The 21,547-nt window shown below is 40.3% G+C and overlaps 3 protein-coding genes across 9 annotated transcripts; 1 reads left to right on the forward strand and 2 right to left on the reverse strand.

Annotated features, from left to right (window-relative positions):
* Window positions 1–35: 35 nt before the first annotated feature.
* Window positions 36–3,825, reverse strand: LOC116189635 (putative disease resistance protein RGA1). 2 transcript variants are annotated; one of them, XM_031519389.1, is made up of 3 exons: window positions 2,113–3,825; window positions 474–2,025; window positions 36–341 (listed from the first exon to the last, which is right to left on the reverse strand). In XM_031519389.1, exons 1-2 carry the CDS (start codon window positions 3,350–3,352, stop codon window positions 512–514), a joined length of 2,754 nt encoding a protein of 917 aa, XP_031375249.1. In that variant the 5' UTR covers window positions 3,353–3,825; the 3' UTR covers window positions 36–341; window positions 474–511. The 2 variants fall into 2 exon arrangements, with proteins under 2 accessions (XP_031375249.1, XP_031375247.1); XM_031519387.1 differs by having other exon boundaries at window positions 474–3,474.
* Window positions 3,826–4,823: 998 nt separating this feature from the next.
* Window positions 4,824–7,339, reverse strand: LOC116189637 (protein TAB2 homolog, chloroplastic). Its single transcript, XM_031519392.1, has 5 exons — window positions 6,772–7,339; window positions 6,267–6,336; window positions 5,647–5,818; window positions 5,360–5,503; window positions 4,824–5,204 (listed from the first exon to the last, which is right to left on the reverse strand). The coding sequence occupies exons 1-5, from the start codon at window positions 7,287–7,289 to the stop codon at window positions 4,945–4,947; spliced, it is 1,164 nt and encodes a 387-aa protein (XP_031375252.1). The 5' UTR covers window positions 7,290–7,339; the 3' UTR covers window positions 4,824–4,944.
* Window positions 7,340–14,352: 7,013 nt separating this feature from the next.
* On the forward strand, window positions 14,353–19,165 carry LOC116189356 (tRNA-dihydrouridine(20/20a) synthase-like). 6 transcript variants are annotated; one of them, XM_031518985.1, is made up of 13 exons: window positions 14,353–14,484; window positions 15,760–15,997; window positions 16,091–16,217; window positions 16,671–16,798; window positions 16,880–16,949; window positions 17,063–17,165; window positions 17,274–17,391; window positions 17,542–17,623; window positions 17,819–17,880; window positions 18,313–18,385; window positions 18,480–18,560; window positions 18,643–18,723; window positions 18,853–19,165. In XM_031518985.1, the coding sequence occupies exons 2-13, from the start codon at window positions 15,795–15,797 to the stop codon at window positions 19,015–19,017; spliced, it is 1,293 nt and encodes a 430-aa protein (XP_031374845.1). In that variant the 5' UTR covers window positions 14,353–14,484; window positions 15,760–15,794; the 3' UTR covers window positions 19,018–19,165. The 6 variants fall into 6 exon arrangements, with proteins under 6 accessions (XP_031374845.1, XP_031374846.1, XP_031374847.1 ...); XM_031518986.1 differs by having other exon boundaries at window positions 14,359–14,484; window positions 15,860–15,997; XM_031518987.1 differs by having other exon boundaries at window positions 14,365–14,484; window positions 15,869–15,997.
* The last annotated feature ends 2,382 nt before the right edge of the window (window positions 19,166–21,547 follow it).

The raw sequence follows: 21,547 nt of genomic DNA on the forward strand, positions 1-21,547 counted from the left end.
CTTAGTTTTCAATCCGCTTTCAAGGCAAAGAGAAATAAGCAGATCACTGGCATAACATAGAGAAGAAATGGCACAAAGATCGACAAGGACGGGGATCCTACAATGAATTTGGCATGTATAGACAGAAGGTCCCTGGCCTGAGATGATCCAACAGAACAGAAAAAGGGAACAAGTTTCTACAGATTCCCACTTTTCACCTTTTCCTCTGTACATGCGACCTAGTTTTGATCAAGAAAGCAAGGCGAGAAGACAACATTTAACCTTCGGGTTCAAATTACAGCATGATGATTCATCCATGAATAATAAGAATGTTCTGCACTGGCTGATCATGAGCCAAGCTCCTGCAATTGCAGAATGGCAGGCATCAGGATCTAAGCAAAATCTCACAACTGCGTGTCATGTGGGAAAAACAAATAGAGATTCACTTCATAAGGAAAAAGTCACACTACGCAAAGGCATTGACGAGATCTTACCCACAGAGAAGTTTCCATCGTTGACAATGAGCACAGATTTAACAACCTTCAACATCCCCAACATGAGCGATATCTTTCCAATCAGTACCAGTCTCCTTCTTGTACCTTCGCTTGAGGTGGGGACAGCCAATAATATTCAGGCCAGACAAATCTTTGAGACGAGCCAATCCTTTAGGCAACGATTTCAAATTGGGACAGAAACTCAAGTTCAGCCGGCGTAGAAACTGAAATTCACTTATCCACTCAGGCAACTCTTCCAGGGCACTGCATGCGGTCAATTCTAACTTCTGCAGTGATGTCACAAGTCGAAGCCCTCCTGGCAGAAAAGCCAACTTTGGGATATCCACAATCTCCAATGAAGTTAATCTCTGAAGTTTGCCCCACAATCCACTGCCATCAGAATCATCAGATGCACTTGAGGAGTCAAGCTTTTGCTCCCCAGTATCAGAACTCAGTGACATTTCAAATTCAGGCCACCACCTCAGGACAATGTCTTCAATCTTGCTATGGCAGCGATAAAGCGACAGATCAAGCTCGGGACACCTGTGAAGTTTGAGATTCTCAAGTGCAGTGAGATGATTGATCCATCCCGAGAGAGAAGTTAGCCTTTGACAACCCAAGATAGTAAGACGCTTGAGGGACTTCAAGGGTGGCAAACCCACTAAGTTAGGACAGTGCTGAATCTCTACGTCCTCAAGGGACGAGAGCTTCGAGAAGTACGTCTCAGGCAGATGGTCGAGATCCCTCATGTAAGAAAGGCACAAGGACTTGAGGTCTGCGCGCATGATGTTGGACATAGAGGAAGAGGAACCTGACTGAGCCAGCCAAGGAAGAGACGGCTGTAAGAAACACTGCAACTGGTTCTTGCCTGCCTTGTTTACGCGCAGGCTCCGAACCCTTGGAAGTAGTGACATCGAAAGCTCAGGGCAGTCATCGATAGTTACTGCAGAAAGCACACTGAAAGAAGTCGGCAAATGTTCTTGTTGATACATGCCATCTTCCCAATCTGTGATCATATCTTCCTCAAACCAGCCCTTCAAGTTTGGCAATTCTCTAAGACAGAGTTGTTCAAGGGAGGGGAAATATGTCGCCACTCGAGGTCTTCGAAAGGAACTGCTCGGGTCATTTCCGATTATGAATTCTAAGGCACTCAACTTTTCAAGCATGAGATGCTTCAGCACAAAAAGCTGATCCAGTGGAGGGAGATATCGGCATTGATAACAATTGCTCAAGGTGATCTTCACTAGATGAATCAGCGAGGATAGCCAAGTTGGAAATTTAGCTCCACCATACCCATTAATGCACAGCCCCTTGAGGTTCAAGTTCGGTTCAAGAGTCTGCAGAGTCATTTTATCATCTCGATAAGTCCGTGCAGCAGCATCATCATCACCAACAGCTTCTCTAACTTCCCACACTAGAGTCAATGTATCAAGATATTTCTTGCTCTTGATATTTGCTGCTTTCACTTCTACTGATGCATCCTTCACTTTTTCCAATCCTCGAAGTTCTAACCTTCCTCTCAACTGATGTAGACCTTCCAATTCGCTTAACCCTGCATTGTTTGAGGAAGCAGGGTCAACACTCCTCTCGGACACAACAAACATCGACAATACACGGAGACTTCTTAGGTTTCTGATACCGGAAGGCATGTGAGTTAATCCCCAACACCCATCAATCTCAAGATGCCTAAGATTGACTAGTTTTTCCATGTCATCTGGTAATTCCTTGAGCCTTTCACAAAAAGACAGCTTGAGAGTCTGCAAATTCCATAATGTAGTTATAAAACGCGGAAGCGTCTCTATGCAAGCGTTCCCGGAGAGATCGAGGTACCTTAGGTGCTTTAGCTTGTCTACGGACCATGGCACATTCGTAATATGGGTGCGGTGCAAATCCAATGCGCGAAGGCAAGGTGACGTCTGGATGAACCATTCATACTTCCATCCATGGTCATAAATCAGATTGACTAGCTTCGGTTGATATGGTATGAGGAATGTCCTCAATCTAGGCACATCGAAAATGGCACTGGCAATGATACGTCCTTGCTGGTCAAATCTAACCTCGCTAGCCGATAAGTGAAAGCACTCTTGACAAAAAAACAGAGTGGAATACTCGGGCCACACGATTGCTCGCAAGTATTTGTACACGAGATTGTGCACCTTGAAGCTTGCTATGTTGCCAAACTCGTCTTCTTGAACCTCGGATAATAAAGACCTCCTGCACAGATTCACGACATAAGCAGACCCTACATCCTCTCCTCCACTATCATTGTTGGCATCGGCTGATGGCACCAGTCCCTGAGCCATCCACAGCTGTGTAAGGGTCGACCTGTCAATCACGTAGTTCTCGGGAAATAACAGACAGTATGCAAAGCAATGCTTTAAACGTAAAGGGAGATCGAAGAAGCCCCTTTCCGGTCCCTGAAGAGCGGCCACCAAGTAATTAGATCGCTGCTTCCACGCTCCTTCATTAAAGTCTAGAGGTTCACGGGCAAAATCACCGAGCCCCTCGTTGATTTGCTTGATCCTGCTCCTCAATCGAAAGGGATTCCGTCTAGAGAAGAAAAGACCTATCCTTCCGGAGAGCGTGTGGCGGCCCATACTCCGGAAAAGCGCTAGCTGCGTGGACAGCTCGTCGAGCAGGAACTCCGCATCGAACACCGCTTCCTTTAATCTGTCCCAGTGGATGAGGGGAGTCCCAAACAGAAAGAAGTCAGCGCCACCGAGTGCTCCCTTCATCTGCTGAAGCTTTTCCTGGACGTCACTGAGCGCCGTCAGCATTCCTGTAAGCTCAACTCCGATGCCGAAAGCCGACCCTATTGCTTCACCTTCCGGCGAATCCAGAACGGACAAGACGTTCTCCGTGAGAGGGAAGAGCGGCATCCTGAAGGAAAGAGATCCGACCTCACAAGGAAAGAAAACTATCTGTGTGGAAGCCGCCGCGACGATTTGCCCGCATTGTTGTTTTAAATATTTACTTTTGTCCGCCAATTATTTCTATTCCAATCCAAAGTCGATCTGGCCTAGGGGTGTGTGCAAAAGTCAGCAAATTCCAAAAAATCCGAATCTATCCTGACCGAATACCCGAACCCGAAAAACCAAATACGCATTATGGGTGGATTTTTATGGTAGGAAAAAACCTACTCAAGAACTGCTCTTTGACATGAACTATCCAAGGAAATTGCTAGATAAGCCCATCAAAAATATCCTTGATCATGGGCTGGGACCCCACTGGCTGGCTCTTCTCCCTCTGAGGCCCTTACCATTTAAGATATTTTTCCTCAAGCCTTGGCTCATCCCATCTCCAGCAATATGTTATCCATGGCTGCTGCTGTTTCTTTGCCTCGCTCCCTCCGCAGCAAGATCAGACCTACTCAAGAACCCAGCTACAGAAACTTCTTGAGGGCAAGCTTCGGCACGGCCGTTCGTTGCCAGAATCACGAGCCCGACGATCCGGAAAAGTCGACTATGAAGAATGACAAGGGAAGCCCCTCCCCGGCGCCGAGAATCCTGGGCGGTCTCGAGAAGTTGGGAAATGGCTTGCGGGACAGTCTGAGCCCGCAGAGGAAGGGCGACTGGAAGGACTTGACTCTGATGAGCCTGTCGTTTGCTGTCTATGTGTACATGTCTCAGAAGATTGTCTGTGCTTATTATGCCTGGACGTCCATGCCCAAGCCACCTTGGTAGAATTAGATATGTCACCATTCTGGGGTCGATGTAGATACGATTCCTCTAGCGATGGTTCCGATCAGGATTCAGTGAAAGAATTCAGCCATGCCCAGTATCTATGTAAGTATCATATATGTATGTATGTATTATAGAACTATATTATATGGCAAAGTCTTTCTATTCTGCACCGCAAACCTGACCTGTACATGTACTTTGGTTCAGTGCTCTTTGTCTGCATGGATGATTGTAGCAAACACATGTGATGCTTTTCACATGCTGTGTTCCTCTGCATGATTGTAGCAGTTAACTCCTTTAACTGCTATTTTTCTCCGAGCCACTCCGATCCTATATCAAGAGATCACCCAAAAAATGATGCCGGAATCCCGCCTCATACACAGAACTTGAAACCATGTTTCTCCACTTCGTTAGATCTCTTCATTTTTTTAGTTTATGTATCGTGGTCCCGATGCTTTTTCCTCATACTCGAGCCGGTTCTGCATGATTATAATTGGACTGCAATTATACAGGACCCCCCAAATTTAATCGCCCATCGCCGCTTTTCATCGCTTCAAGCCTCAAGTTACTTATATTATTCAAACAAATTCGTTTGGTTCATTTGATTTCCGTTTTTGCATCGAATTCTTTGGAGAAGTGATAAAAAGGTTTCCCCAAGATACACTCAGCGGACACAAACTACAGAACCTTAGTTAAGCATTTATCCTTAATAATAGAAGCCGAAGATAATGGCGATTGAAAGAGATACTGTGTTACACATTGTATTCTCTATTTATCTGCAAGTCAAAAATTTATACAGGGGGAGGAGGCATGTCGAGAAGAAGCCAAAACCCAACACAGTCATCACAATCCAAGTCTTCTTGAATGGCGAGGAAATGCAAGCCCCCACAGGATTTCTTCGCAGATTCCCAAGCTTCGGCTTCACTTGTTGTTACCGGAGTTTTCCTATAGGTAGCATAAATGTACCGTGTTGAAATTCCGACCGAGAGTATCAAGGAGGCTTTGCTCGTGTCAGCTTCAAGCGCACAAACTTCCAGTCCATTCATCCAAGCTGGCAGAATAACGCATTAAGCTTTATTAACTTTTAAGTGCTCATTGATACTAGTAAAGGATTGCGCCAAAGTTTTGAGATGATGAAAATCTTTATAGTTTAGGCAAAAGGAGTAGATTTCTTCTCAAAATGGAACCTATCCGAGAAATGTGCACCTGCCAGCGGTTTAGCACGGGATGATGTGACAGCCAACCCTGGAATCAATGTCTTGTCATCGATTTCAATCCCCAATAGATCCAAATCAAGACCTGCCCCAAACACGTATCTTGTCTTCAAGGATGAGATTTCCTCTTGGACAGCTAAATGAAGAAAAACAACATACTATCAGTTCAATTAGGACGAATTAGAATGTTTTACCCGTGTCAGACGGACGCTGTAAACGAAATTAATCTTTTACAACATAAAGAAAAGTGGAGCTTCGTATTTGTTGCTGCTCCAGTACCTGAATACGGCAGTTGGACGAAAGCCCACCTCTCTCCAAACAAATTCTCGGGCAGTTCCATTGGGAAAGGGTTGTCCAGAGCGAGAAGGGGCTTAGATCCTTTCTGGAAACCAGGATGCCGTGTATATACAGTCTCGTATCGTTCTTCAAGCCACAAAAGTAGCGATAGACACTGAAATAAATTCATTTGTCCACAAAAATTAGAGCAGCATCTGCATATAACCAGCCTTATGATGAAAAGGAGGCAGGGGATTCCTTTTCCAAAGATCATTATCGAAACATTCACATTCGTGAGACACAGTGAAGTGATTCAATGTTCCAACATAGAATATGTACGGACGCATTTTTATGCTGATTCCTAATCCTGTCAGACAAACATACTCCATTACGTAACGAGTGCTACGGCCGTCTGTCAAGAGAGTGTAGCCATTAATAGAAATAATTCATGTGAGAAAACATTAGGTCAGATATGAAATTAGATTAGAAGTAATTGGTATCTCTTATGATTGTAATTCAACTAGACGGTTTCATACTCAGCAGCTGCAAGAACTCAAATATTTATGCAGTTAACAGCAAATTGATAGCTTTAATGCACTAAAATGAGAGAAGATCAAACTCACCCTCTTGCTCGGTACAGGTTTAATGCCGAGCTCCTTGCATGCTTTCGTTATGATTGTCTGCATTTGAGACCTGTAATGTGACGCCCGCAATATTAATCAGACTCCATATGCATCAATAGAAGAATGTCCACTCAAGGGCCTAAAAATGCAAATGGAAGCATATGAATCATTAGACTTGTACTTTATATGCGCACACCAACATCATCATCATATTTTCTTGAATCAACAGGATACCCGACATTTGAGTAATTTCAGTGATCATTCTAGGACACGGCAAAGCAATGATTGAGCATCTTTTTAATTACACGAAACTCAAGATGAGCTGTCAAACTACGGATTTTAAGGAAAAGCTTCTCCCTTTAAAGCAAAGTTTTGGTTATATCCGGAAAGGGGCAAACTTCATTGCAAAATTTTACATTACTGAGAAAAAATGCTGGAACAATCTAATGATTCCAGAAAAATAATGAAGAATGGCACTGCAAAGCTATTCCGGGTAGTAATCAACCTGAAGAAGCGAACTTTCTCAGGTAAAGGCAAGCCCAGCTCCTCACTGATGGACTCGATAGCATCCTTCAAGGTGATGCTGTTGATGACATTGTTCTGGAAGTACTTCGTGTACTGAAGAGAGAGCGAGTCGTCACAGACCACGAGCTCCCACACCTTCTTGCCCCGAATGTCGAGGATCGGCCTGGAGCAGAAGTCGAGCTCCCACTCTGTTATGCTCTCGGGATCGGTCTCGGGGTCGAGATAGCTCAGCTCCGCTGTCGGGTCATCATAATCTTCCTCCTCCTGTGCTTGGTCTTCTTCTCCATCTTCTTCGCCGACTTCAGCATCCTTCTGCGTCGAGACCGAGCCCTCAGAGACTGAATTTAAGTGGAATTTCTGCACGAGTAAGCGATTTCTGGGCATACTTTGGGAGAGAACATTTGCGGGTTTTACGAAAGAAGGGAAATTGAGGTTGGGTTTAAGAGATTGGGGTGGTGGGGTTCTGAGCCTGGCGGCATTGAAGCTCAGAGTAGCCATGGAAATGAAAGCTCTGTGTTGCTGATAAGAAGAGAGGAAGAAGAGAGAGAAAGGGAACTGATTTGGTAGTTTTCAGTTAGTTGATTATTAACCACACAATGTTCGTGGGCTGGGCTTTGTTTGGGCTATGCTCTGTTTGGGCTATGCTCGTTAGACCCATCATATGTTGCACTACATTAGAGAAACTATTAGGTTATATTTGGTATTAGAGTTAGAGTAGAATTGAGTTTTGATTTAGATTTTAATTGGATTGTAATAATTGTGTTGTTTAATTATAAGAAAAAATATAAAAAAAAGTAATGAATAATTGAGAGAAAATAATGATTTTGTTATTGAATTTTAGAAAAAGTAATGAATAGTTGAGAGAAAGTAACGATTATGTTGTTGAATTGAAGATAAGTGGAGTAGAGTTAAAATTAAAGTTAAAATCGGTTTGTGAAACCAAACAAGCTGACCTTTGGGCACGATGTGTTTCAGTCCCGTATTTCACCCGAAAAGGCAGTCATACACTATGGATGTTGCAACAGGACTGAGCGCATTGGCGAATGAATGCCACGATTGGCAAGTTCGCTGGACGAGTATCGTTCCTCTGCGATTTCAATTTCTTCTGAATGAGATAAGTACAAGCAAATTATGATGTGAGGACTTATGTGACAGTATCTCAATGTTATTTCACTTCTGAGAGGAAATAATGTCTCGGTGTGCCTCGGGATCATTCCGACTGATGAGGCTATTGACATGAGGAGCATATTACAGATAACAAGCCATTGATGGTAGTCCTTCCGAATGCATACATTTTATATTCGTGTTTCATGATCATTTCATCGTCCTCATCTGAAGGTACCATCGGCGTCAAAGGGGTTTGTACAATCTTGTGACCGGATTGTGCCCAACCGATTGCAACCCGAGAATCTCGTAATTTCTTACTGAAGAATCGTAAATTATCTTCCAGTAGGCAATTAATTGGCGCCAGTCTTGCGAAATGCTCGTTGGTAATCAATTGGCGCCAGTCTTGTCACGCACTCTTCAGTCGAACAAGGCTCGAGACGGAAAGCAGGGGTAGGATCGATCTTGATCAGCACTTCTCAAAGAAATGAAGTTATGTTTTTCGTTCCTCCTGTTCTCTCACGTATTTGTGTCATTGGAAAACAGCAAGTTATGCAGTAAACCCTTGGCAGAACACGACATCACAAATGATCTATAGAAATAAAATATTAGAGACATTTTAATTGTTTTATTTCTAAATTTTTATTTTTAAAGACAAATAAGATATATGTCTCTGTATATGGTGTTATTTGTCTCTAAATCTTTACTTTTATGGACCAAAAAAAAAATTGTGTCTCTATATGATATATTATTTGTCTCTAATACAATTAATTAAAAAAATTGTTGACATAAGTATGAGCAATAGAGACTAATTTTTATGCTTTTAAAGTGTATCGACATATAGACTAATATATTGTTGCTAAATTGAATTTGAAACTTTTATTTATTGAAGGTAAAAATTTTACAAGTTAAGAATAAAAAATTATATAAATTTTACTTTATTCATTTCAATTTTTCACTCATATTTTTTTTAAGAAACCGAATGAAGAATATATATATATATATATATATATTCTTCATTCGGTTTCTTCAATGCAAATATTTTCTCTTGTCATACTTTACGTTTTATTCTCGGTTCTTTCTCCTCCTCACCACATCTCTCTTCTCTTTCTCTACTTAAATTCGACGATCACTTATCCAAGAAAAATTCGGCGACCACAAGAATTTCTAGCCTTTCGCTTGACAAATAAATTTTTTATAAAAATTATGTCCGAAATTTTCTGATAAAATTTCAAACAGAAATCTATCAAAATTTTTTCTTTAAAAGGATGAACCCTCACAAAATATTTATTGGAACAAATATTATATTATGTAGGTTATTTAAAAATAAAAATTATAAATACAAAATATTAATAATTTATTTAGAATATAAATATTATCATTAAAGTATAATAAAAAATAAAACTCCCAAATTTGACAAGTAAGGAGCATTGATGCATTGAATAAGCCAATGTTATACTAAAATGGAGGTTAAAGGTTCAAATCTCTTTGTTGTAGAATTAATTATGTTGGTTTGTTTGATTTGCGGGCCTGCCACTTGGTTCCGTAAAAAATATTTACTTTTTATGTAGAGCTTTATATATAGGAAAATATACATATTGAGACAACTATAATTGCTTTTAAAAAGTATGTAGAGACAATTTTATGTGATATTTTTACTTATTTTTAGAGCCAAATCCCATCGGGCAATGAAGGAAACCCTGTTCGCTCTCCGTCACCTTCGGTCTTGTGTGCATATGTACGCACATGAAACACACCAGGAAGAACATTTTTGCAGACATGTATAAAGAACAAAACGAACTCATCTTCGCTTCCAAGTCTGATCAGATGATCAATGAAGCTATTATCAAATACGGTTTTTCAGTAATTTATTATATGATATCTCACAACAGTTAAATCTTGCTTTGTGGTTGGAAAGGCCGGAATTTTTTGCACTTCTGCGCAATTACCGCCTTGACTCTTCATGGCATGTTTAACTGCAATAACAGCCTTGGCTCTCCATGCAGTCGACTAGTGGGCTCACTCTACTTGGAAATCGGAAGTACATTTTATTCAGACCAAACTACCATATATATCCAGATGAGAACTAGTCTAGGACTATAGAAATAGAAAGATGACACCTTGTTGTCTCACCTATACAAAAAGAATACTGCAGAAACGTTTACGAGCTTATGGAAATATCTTCATCATAGTTAGAAATGTTGGAGATAATATACTTTTGTAATTAGGAAAGCTTATATTTATTTACAAGCAGATATGATATTTTAAATTTTTGGAATATACATTTGATTTGATATTACGATTATATCAATTATTAGGATGTATCAATCAAATTTTCATTTACCCGAGAAAGAAAGAGAGTGTATATTGTAGCGGCAAATATTTTTACCTAGTTACTTAGAGGTTCCATGTATAATTATCATTGTTGGATTATCCGTGACCTTCTATTAGATTTTCCATTTCCTTCAATTAACCTTGCTGGTCTCCCTTGTCATGCAAGGAAGGGGAAAAAAAGAAGAAAAGAACTGTAGTTCCCTATTTTTCATTAACCACTTAGTTTATTTATTAAGTAGGTCATTTGTAATTTCTTAGGTTGTTTAATACAAAGAACTATTTTCTGCTCCCGTGAGTGAGCCTACAGGGAGTCTTAACTGGGCTGTTGGGCCGGGGTCCAGTACATACCTCCAACGAATTCGGGCTCGTGGGTAACCCCATAATGTCTACCCGCGATCCCGCATGGTTGTGGGCCAAGGTCGGCTCTGATACCATATGTAATGTCCTCGCTGGACTCGTCACTCAAAAGTGTTAGCTGATTATGAGGTCATTGGGCCTTGCATAAAAATCCCATATCTTCGGGTTTGCGTTCATTCATTTCAAATTTACATTTGCATAAGCAAGTTGCGGAAATCTTGATTGATTCTGGTCTTCCTGGAGCTGCATGTTGCTTGCTTACGCGCTCCAGATGTTTTAAATTGCTGCTGTCAATTTGCCCTGCTTATGAGCGATTACCTGATTGGCTTTTGCGTCCTTTCCCTGTTAGTTGGTGCTTAATTAAGATAATCTTCTTTCGATCTCCTTGTGCGTATTAATGAAGTGACCTACTGCAAAGGAATTTTATTTTGAATATGGGGCATCATCATAAGATTGATTTAGAGCTACACATGTTCGTTTACACGGTTTTAACAAACACTTTCCAAGAGAATATAAATGGAGGTGCTGCATTAGATAATCAGAATTAATACCAGTCAAAACAGAAGTCCCCGAGGATCGTTAACTGTTGCTAACCTGAAGAAACGAAAATTCGGTTTCGCAGCAACCAACATATTAGAGAGAAGAACCTGAAGTAACGTGTTTGGTTTCAGAATGTTTCCTGACCTTTGTGCAAATACTCAACACGACAACACCCCCGTTTTGCTGTCCTTTCTCATCTTTTGGTCATGATTTTGAAGTTCATTGGTCGATTATATGGTCGTAGTTTCAACATATTAGCAAGATTTTCTTGATGAACTCCTATTATTCTTCATTAATATTTTATTATTCTCGGAAAAAGAAAATTATAAAAAGAGATTCGCATGCACCAGCAACAAATTAACCTCCCAAATTCAATTTTAATCTCATGGACTTAGATATTTATAGGAGAGAACACAGTTGATAACTGACTTGTGATTACACTAATTTAATTAATCTTCTCAGAGAAACAACACAAAAAAGGAGAAAAACGAGGAAAGTATTAGATCCAAACTGGTCTCTATTTAGTCCAGCTGATCAGGCTACCAACATGATGAACGTCGTTAGTTGCGTGAACCACGGCAAATTCCCTGAAATCCATGGCGATCTCTTTCCATTCACTTGATCTCATGTCACACATAAACATCCTTGCCCCGGAATCCATTGTAAAAACCAGATAGTTGTCCCCATCAAGAATAGCTATAAGTTTTGTGTCAGTAGCTAGAGTAGCTGCAGATTGCGAGTCAGTAGCATGAACAAAATTACCATGAGCGGGAAGACTAATTACCCTATGCCTGATCCATACTGGATTATCAAGATCCTTGAGAACCCATACCTCCATCTTGTCGGGCCTGTCGGGAGACACATCGTACGTGTAATACATCTGGTAAAACATTCCATTTGATGTGAGTTGGCTTCTGTACCACCAATGCGTTGTGGGATAAGGCTCCGGAAAACGAGTGGTAACATTGAGCTTCTCGGTTGCGATATCAAGAGAAAGCATGCATGATTCCGAGTTTCTCTCTACTGAGTCGTGTGGTTTGGTCAACCAATATAATTTTCCATTTGCGTACAGGCTCGCGCCAATAAAATAACAACTGGCTGTCCGAGGCGAGCAAAGCTTCTTCCATGAGGCCCAGCTCCCTTTTTGTTTATCCAACACAAAGTCATGGATATGACAATCTATACTGTATAAACTTTCAAACAATCCCACTATCTTGTATCTTCCGACCGAAGTACTGCGTACTATCCTCCATCGGGTATGATATCTCACTGGAGAATTCCAGAAAGGCAACAGCTTGTAGCATCTTGTGATGGGATTGCAAACGAGGAGCATAATAACATTTTCGGAGGAATAATAACCAAGTACCTCAGCGAGGATGATCCCGTCGCAAGAATCGTTGACGTGAATTTCCATGTCATCGGACTGCTGCATACCATGGCACCTGTGAGTGAGGTAGCGAACTAAACCTTCTAACTGCATACTATGGCTGTGTATCCTCTCATGCTCGCTGTTAAGTTCGAAGTTAAGGTAAGAAGTGCGATAATCCTTAACAGAGTATGCCCGTGGTCTCCTTTTCCTCAATACCGTTTTAGCTATTACTCCGTGTCGAGGAATAGAGAGCAATCTCTCGAGATGCAAAGCCTGGAACTTGTTGCTGGTGATCTCTTTCCTCCAGCTGCTACAAACCAACTTTAATCTTTGGAGATTTTCAGCAGGCACATAAATCAGTATTCTGAACCAAATTTCGTCGGGCAACCAAGTGATCCGTGTTTGCTCTCCGTCACCTTCGATCTCATGTGTATCCGTACCGGTAAGCACATGAAAAACATAAGAACAGATGGGTTTCACACACGTGTATAAAGCAGAGCGCAACGAACTCATCATCGCTTGCGAGTTTGATCAGATAGTAAGTATATTTCAAAGATGGTTTTACACTGATTATATATACACACACACATATATATGTTTGTTTGTCACAACTGCCAAATCTTGCTTTGCGGTTGGAAGCTCACCCAAAAAAAAAAAGAATATCTTAGGAATCTGGAGTATTATTTTTCGATATTATTTCTCTTTTGCATAGTTGATTTGCGCAATCTATTAAGGATTCTCTTGTAATCTCTATCATTATATATATATATATATATATATAGGTGTCTACTGAGTACCAACTCAATCAGGTTTGCATAATCATCCTTAACAATTGTACTTCTTCTTAATTATTCGTTATTATCATCATTTTCCTCATTGTGGTTCGTTGCCCTTCTCGCTCTACCTGCAAGTGTAGGGCTCAAAAGTCTCCACAAATACATCGTGGCCGATACCCATACGATGATTAGTCTCGGACAATAGATTGGTGGCACTTCGTTGTCTCATAAAAGGGGAAAAAAATTGGAATTATGTAGGAAATATTATGAGCTTCACGGAAATAACTTAATCATAGTTATAGACATGTTGGAGATAATAATTAGTAGTTATTAGGAAAGATTATATTTGATTACAAGTAGATATGGCAGTTTAAATTTTAGAAATTTTGATTTGATTTCATGATATTAGAATCGTATCAATTAAATTTTCAATTTTCCTTATTTTTCTCTGATCACTTGGTCTATAAATTACTACGTCGGTCATCTATAATTTCTCGAGTCGTTCAAGACAAAGAATAGTCTTATACTCTTTATGGGTCATCAGTAGGCTCGCATGTCTCTCCTCCCTTCCACAATATTAAATTTGACAAGAAATTAACAAACATATCTTACCATCAATTTTAACTACTTACTTATTTAACTTGCGAACCGATATTTTCCATCCAGAACTAAAAATGAAACTACTATTTGTTCTAGCGATACAACAGATCATTGAAATACCACGTCGAATGGTGTTAGTACATCTCGATGAAGCCCGAAGGTCGAGAGGGAGGACTCCTGAATTATGTCGGGGGGAAGAGGGACCGTTTGGATTCAGAGTTAAAATTACTTTGATTTTGATTTTGATTGTGAAAAAGGACAAATGAGATGTGATTATAAATTTGATTTGGGAAACGTGTGTTTTTGTTGTGTTGAGTTAAAGTTAAAGTTAAAGTTAAAATCAAATTTCTTACAAAACAAACGGGGGGTTAAATGAGATAAATAAATCTATTGGAGAAAAGTTAAAAAAGATAAACTCCAGGGAGCAAATTGCAATTAGAAATTTAATTGACAATCATCCAACGTGGGCCGGCCCATGGCTTGGGGATTGCGTTGGGCTTTACCGCCACCCGCTGAACGGTGCGGAAGAAACCGATGCCATCCGTTTCCGTTTCGCTCCTCAGACTTCCTTCTTCAAGCGAAGTTCGTGAAGTTCTCTTGTCCCTCCCTTGATGTAAGCTCTGACCCTCCTCGGATTTGCTCTCGTATACTTCGAATTTGCATTTCCATAAGTAAGTTGTGGGATTCTTGGTTGGTTCCTGTCTTTATGGAGCTGCAAGGTCACCTACGCTGTAAATGTTTGGTTAAATGCCGCTGTGAACTTTCCTGCTTGTTTCTCAGTCTGAAATGGGGCAGCAAGTTGTTTTTATCGAACTCAAAGCAGCTCCGTTGTCGAGAAAAGTGACCATGTCCTTGATTTCGTTTCTGGGCAAAAGGATTTGGACATCTTCTTCTCCCTCTCTGTGCCGTTTAACTACTTTTGTTTTTCCATTAAAGGAAGATGGAGTCTTTTAGCTAGCTTGAGCAATTACCCAGAGCAATCACCCAGGAATGTTTAGCTTCTCGTCCTCTTCATGGGGCAATTGTGGGGGCAAAGCAGCTGCTACATCTCTCTGAGATTTAGTTTTGTCGCTGTAAAGGTTTGAGCTTGAGTGGTTCCTAAAGCATGGCTAGTGTTGTTAGACTAACCCGGTGGAGTTAGTGTGATTACCTTTGTGGATACTGGGTTAGGTTAGCTTTCCAACGGCTTGGGAAGTTGGTGTTGAGCACTAGTCCTCGAACAAATGTTAGAAAAGTGAAATGGGGCAAAACAGTTCTTGAGTAGAAAGTGGTCCCACTGATGGTATAACTATTATAAGTGAGCGAGCTCAAAATCACATCTTTGGAATAAAATCCAGTTCAATAAGGAAATAGAACTGCTATGCAAAATGAAGAAGCTCTTATGGTGTCAAAACCGGTAATTTATGATGGTTTGTTCTACAAAAACTGCTTTCACTCTTACGGAAAATAATAGACTAGTGGGATTTTTGGAGAAATCTTAAAAATTTTATAATTGTAATTGAATCCTCCCCCAGTTTTTGGTGCTTGCCATTTCCAAATAATCTTCTTTCAGTCTTCTTGTGTCTACTACAAAGGCATTTTACTGTGAATAAGAGGGATAAGAGTAATTGAGAACTAGTAATGATTTTTTACCGTATATTTTCCAAGCGATTTTAACTGGAGAATCTGCATTGGAGAGAATTGGTACAGTAGCTCTTTGTGGATGGATTGCATTTGCAACAAAAGCATGAAGTCCAACTATGCTTCCATTTAGCTAATCTTTCTGATATTAACCATGTAGTGTAGAAGATTATTCTCATCATTCGGTGCTACAAACAATTATTGTCTGCTTTCATAGCTAAGTTAACTTACTCATTCTCATGTGTATTTAGTTTTATTGATTGGATAGGTCCTAAAGGAGCTGCATGGTCGAGTAAAGATACGATGAAGTTTGCTGGATATAATTTAATTTCTTCATTTACTCCTACTCATCCTATTATCATTAAAAGCCCTCGCAGATTTTCATTAGGCAGCTTTAAGGGGAATTCAACTAAACTAAGGAACATTTTGGCTTATCGTCCAAGACAACATTTACATGCAAAGGCTCCAATGGTCGTGGCTGATTACTATTATCCTCCTTTATTTAGGTAGCTGTCTCTTTTCTTGTACATCTTTTCTATTTTGGAGATATGTAGCTTTCATGATCATGGTTGATTGAATATGCTTTGCTTGATTGCCAGCGTCGCTCCGATGATGGAGTGGACAGACCATCACTATAGGACTCTTGCCCGGCTCATATCAAAACATGCATGGCTGTACACAGAGATGCTTGCAGCTGAAACAATTGTTTATCAAAAGGACAACTTGGTAAGCTGAATGAACTTGTGGTTTTGTGGCTAGGATGGAGAAGTGTAATTTTAGAACTAAATATTTTGTTTCAAAAGACTAACGGGATGTTCAGGCTTTCAAGCAAAAGTTTGGAGCTGCTGCCGATTTTTAAAAGTCCAGTTTAGACATGCAATATTTCTTAGATCTTACTGCCTCGAAAAGGGGGAAAAGCATGGACTATTGGAGTTTCAGTTACATCTCTGTAGTTTCATTATTAATATGGTTCTTGGGTTGTTTTCAGTTAAAACTCCATTTTATGGATAAATAAACTCTTCTTTTCCATTAGATAGTTGCATGTTTCCTACTCTATGAGGAGGTGTAAATGTCTTTCACCTGTCTCTCGCATATTCCTAGATAATGATTATGCTTCTGTTGGGGATTTTTCTATCTATGGAGTAATGGCTGACTTGTATTGCTACTCAAATTGCCCAGCATAGGTTCCTAGCATATTCTCCAGATCAGCATCCAATTGTGTTACAGATTGGGGGTAGCAACCTGCAGCACATTGCCACAGCTACCGAACTTGCTAATCCTTATGGCTATGATGAAATTAATTTCAAGTGTGCCCCTCTCTCTTCTCAATTGCACAGTTAATTCTTATTCTTTTAGCATTGATTTGATTTGATAGTTCTTGTGATTAGTTGTGGGTGTCCAAGTCCGAGGGTAGCTGGACATGGATGTTTTGGTGCACGTCTTATGCTTGATCCAAAGGTTGGTTTGATAATTTGATAATGTTGAATCTTTGAAGTTACAAACGTTTAAAAGTAATGTTCTTGTTCTTCTTTACTGATGTGTGTGATTAATTGTTTGGCTTCATGAGAAAGTTTGTTGGTGAGGCTATGTCCGTAATTGCTTCCAAGACAGATTCCCCAGTCAGTGTTAAATGCCGAATTGGTGTTGATGATCATGATTCTTACTATGAGTTGTGTGAGGCCCTATATCTCTTTCCCTCCAATAAGTTGGCATTTATGCCATTTGCCTTCTTATGTTTAATTGTTGTCTGCATATGAAAAAATTGCTCGTTTCCCTTTGCAGGTGATTTTATTTATAAGGTTTCTTCACTGTCACCGACCAGGCACTTCATTATACATTCTCGTAAAGCACTCCTTAATGGCATTAGTCCTGCAGATAATCGTAAAATTCCTCCTCTCAAGTAAGGAATATAATATGAATGGAACTTGAAAGAGTTACAACTCTTTTGTCCTTTTTATGAGCTTCAGAATGTACAGTAGCTTCTCATATATGGAAAAAGAATGCCCAAATGGAATATGTTTCATTAACTAATCTACTTTGTCATATGCAGATATGAATACTATTTTGCTCTGTTGCGTGACTTTCCCGACCTGAAGTTCACAATAAATGGAGGCATTGACTCTGTTGACGAGGTAATTGTCTTCATGCTAATCATTTTCTCGTTGCTTGGGCCACAAAAAGATAAAAGAGAGGAAGTATAGGAAAGAGAAATATGTTAACTCAAATTTGTTGAGCTTCTTTTGAAGATAAGATTATTTCCCCTTATTTTAATTATATATAACAGTCTGATCTTTTAGTGCTCATCTGTCTTCAATGGACATATACAGGTCAATACAGCATTGCGTGAAGGAGCTCATGGTGTAATGGTGGGTCGTGCTGCCTACAAGAAGTAAGTGTTACACACAAACACGTCGAGTTAAACGTCGTTATGTGTCACTAATTTCTCCGTGTCTATTATATTGTCTTTGCTTGGGGGAGCCTGGACCCAATGTAAGAAGATAATTACTTTTGGTTAGGTTAATTGTAACCTGATCACTGTGAGACCCGTTGTCGTCAATGCGAGATTTATGACAGTCTACTGGTTGTGATTAATCGACCTGAAAGAATCTTTCTAAAGTCTAGATTAGATTGGCATAAGTCAAATGAACCTTTAATCTAATGGCTTCTCTGCAAGGATTTGTTGTAAGGACTAGTCAGCATAGTTGCTCAAGTCGATTGAGCCCCTAATTCTCTCATGCACTTTGTTATAATTCGAGTTAAAATCTCTACTTCCTTTTAATCTTCTCTTTGGTTGACTCGAGGCTACTGTAAATTTTAACAGCCCCTGGTCTCTTTTGGGACATGTAGATACTGCTGTGTATGGTGCACCAAGCAGTGGCGTCACACGCCGTCAGGTATAGCTGAACAAATAACCATTTTTATATTTGGCTGCTTTGGCTGATTTTCTTCTTATTGTTTTTCTGTTGCTTGCATATACTTGGATTTTAGGTCCTTGAGAAGTATCAAGTTTACGGGGATTCTGTTCTATGGAGAGATGGAAAGAAACCAGATGTCCGAGATGTGGCGAAAGTACAAACGCGACACTAACTTATATTAAATTCTCTCTTGTCTTTATTTTCTGTGATGGCCCGAAATTGTTTCTTGACTGCAGCCGCTACTTGGTCTTTTCCATTCGGAGCGTGGAAATGGTTTGTGGAAGCGGAAAGCTGATGCTGCTTTTCAGAACTGCACTGTACGTCGAGTATTCTGCTGTCTCTGTGATTTTTAACGTATCTTATCAGAAGCATAGGCCAATAAATCAAACCTATATGCTTTCTCGGTGCGCTGAAAAGGTTAAATGCTTGTTTTCATTACTCTACAGACGATCAAGTCCTTCTTTGAGGAGACACTTGACGCCATTCCAGACTTTGTCCTGGACGCGCCAATTTCAGGGCCCCCACTCATCTCGGAAAACCCTTTCGCTGGGGTACGAGATAAGCTGCCGCCTCCATACGATTCTAAAGAGCAGGAGCTTATGTCCGCCTGATGTCTTGTCTGTATTAACATTTTAGCATTGATAGAGATCAATTGATTATTTGTGCTGTAACAGTTGACAGCCTCTGAGACTTGGAATGACTACAATGTCTGTTACACAAATAGCATATATAAGAATACACACTGATCTATCTATATTAGATGATTGAAATCTTGCATTCTTTTAGCAAGCTGTCTTAGGTTTCTCGCATCGACATCTATCAGGCTGATCCCTTGTAATCCGACAGAATATTGATGGACTTGTGAAGATGGAAAGGATATCTCAACTAGCCTGGGGATCATTCCAACTGATGAGGCTATTGACATGAGGAACGTAATACCCGTCGTGGGCCATGGATGAGTGATGAAATGGCGCGAACGGTTTGAAATCCACTTCGAGTCCTTCCCACTCCTTGGAACTCTTGTGGTACACGCACATTTCATCTCTTCCATGGAAAATCAACTTGTCGTCCCCATCCAATAGTGCAATCGGCCTCATCATGAAAGCATTGATGTATATGGTGCGGAAGTTGTCCTGACAAGTAGTTTCAATGACATGGTGCTTGGTCCAAACCAAACTGTCAAAATCCTCTAGAACCCAAATCTCGATTTTGTTTTCTCGGTAGTAGGTCTGGTACAATGTGTTGCCTGAGGAAAACTCAAAGTCCCATATGCTCACGGCTCGCTGGATCGGACCAGTGTAGGTGACCTCTTCCGTCGTGACATTGACAGAAAGAAGGCCTTGCTCCATAACATGTTCTTCTCTATTGTATTGCCTCATCAGGCAGGACACTTTTCCTTCAACAAACACACTTGCCCCAAACTCTCTCAAACTGCTCGGTGGTAAAGTCGGTACCCTCATCTCCTTCCAGGAGGTCAGTTGCCCCCTGGGTTTCGATAGCTGAAGAATAAAACATCTCGGAGGAGTTTCCCTCTTAAATATAAATCCGATAACCTTGTACTTTCTTACAGAAGAATCGTATACTATCTTCCCGTAAAAACTACTCATATGCACTTTCCCAGGGCGAGGCAACAGCTGGTATGATCGCGTGACTGAATTACAGATGAGCAGCGGAGTCCTCTCGAGGAGATCACAATACCCTGTGATCTCTACAAGAAGGAGCCCGTCACAAGAGTCACGGACCAGAACATCCATCTTATATTTCCAGATGCGATACTTATTCACGAGGGCATGGAGACAATATTCTAGTCCTAAATTGTGGCTGTTAACTTTTGTAACTTGATCGGTAAAATCGAATGTTATGAAGGAAGCATGGTACCTTTCCCCGAATATAAAGTTGGATACCGGATTGTGGCTGGGTAGTGTATTGCATAAGAACCCACTTCGCGATCTCGACCTCTCAAGATGCAATCTCGCGAAATACTGGCTGGTAATCAGTCGGTGCAAGTAATGGCACACATCCTTCAGTTGGACAAGACTCTCGACTGGGAGCAGGAGCAAGATCTTGATCAGAACCTCGCAAGGAAGTGAAGTGATGCCTGCTTCTTCCTTGCCATTCTTGCCCGTCTCATCTGCTTGCAAGTTACGTAATAAACCTTTTGCAGGTAGATGTAGCGAAGAAAACAAATTTCTCATGCTTTTTCCAAATTTCTTCGAAGATAATTGAAATGTTTTGATAGGTATGAACAACTCTGGGTATGTCCATAGTATATATAGCGTGGATCCTCTCGAATTCGGTTTGCATGCATATCTGTGAAAGCATGTCGAATGATAGATAGCAGCAACAATTAAATCTAACCAATAAACAAACACAAGCCCATGTTCAAGTGATATTAATGGCAGTAAGTGAACAAATTAACAAAGATTTCTGGTTTGGCAATTAACAACGCTATCATGGTTGTTAATAATTTATGTCCTTACAGACCCAACAAAATGGAGCCGAGTCTGCAGCATGAAACTATTAATTTCCCTATCCAACCAGAATTCTACGAGGATTGATCTAAATAAGTAACTAAAATGGGGCAAATTCCAACCACAATTTTGGACAAGAGCCAGAAATAATGTGTGTTGTTTTCGGACATCTCCTCTTTCCGGAAACTATGTCCCCATTCTGTTTTAACATCATATGAGGATAAGGATCAATAAGTCTAATTACTCATTGCATGTCCATACCGGAAAATAATCAAAGCATTTCTTTCTTTTCTACTAACAAGTTTATCGTTCTACCGTGCAATATATAGATCTCCCACTATATATTCAGGGACATGAATCCTCTGTGGTCTTTCTTCCATCAGTTACGACTTCTCTTTAGTCTTAGGAGGTCTCAGTGCAGGCACGCTACTGGCAATGAAATTGATATTGCTTTGGATTCATTGTTTATAAAATTATGGATCACGCGTGAATAATATTGATTTTGCGAATATAATTTGGGTACCCATAATTGCGGAATTTGTTTGTGTACTCTACATTCGGCTATGATCTGGACTCCACCAGTCGAGATATATGCTGGATTTAAGTGATTGATGTTTTTGGGCTTATTATTCGCGGGCTAAGGTTAGCATAGCCATCTGTATATTTGTGT

The sequence above is a fragment of the Punica granatum genome, chromosome 8 (assembly GCF_007655135.1).
Source record: "Punica granatum isolate Tunisia-2019 chromosome 8, ASM765513v2, whole genome shotgun sequence".
Classification (NCBI taxonomy): domain Eukaryota; kingdom Viridiplantae; phylum Streptophyta; class Magnoliopsida; order Myrtales; family Lythraceae; genus Punica; species Punica granatum.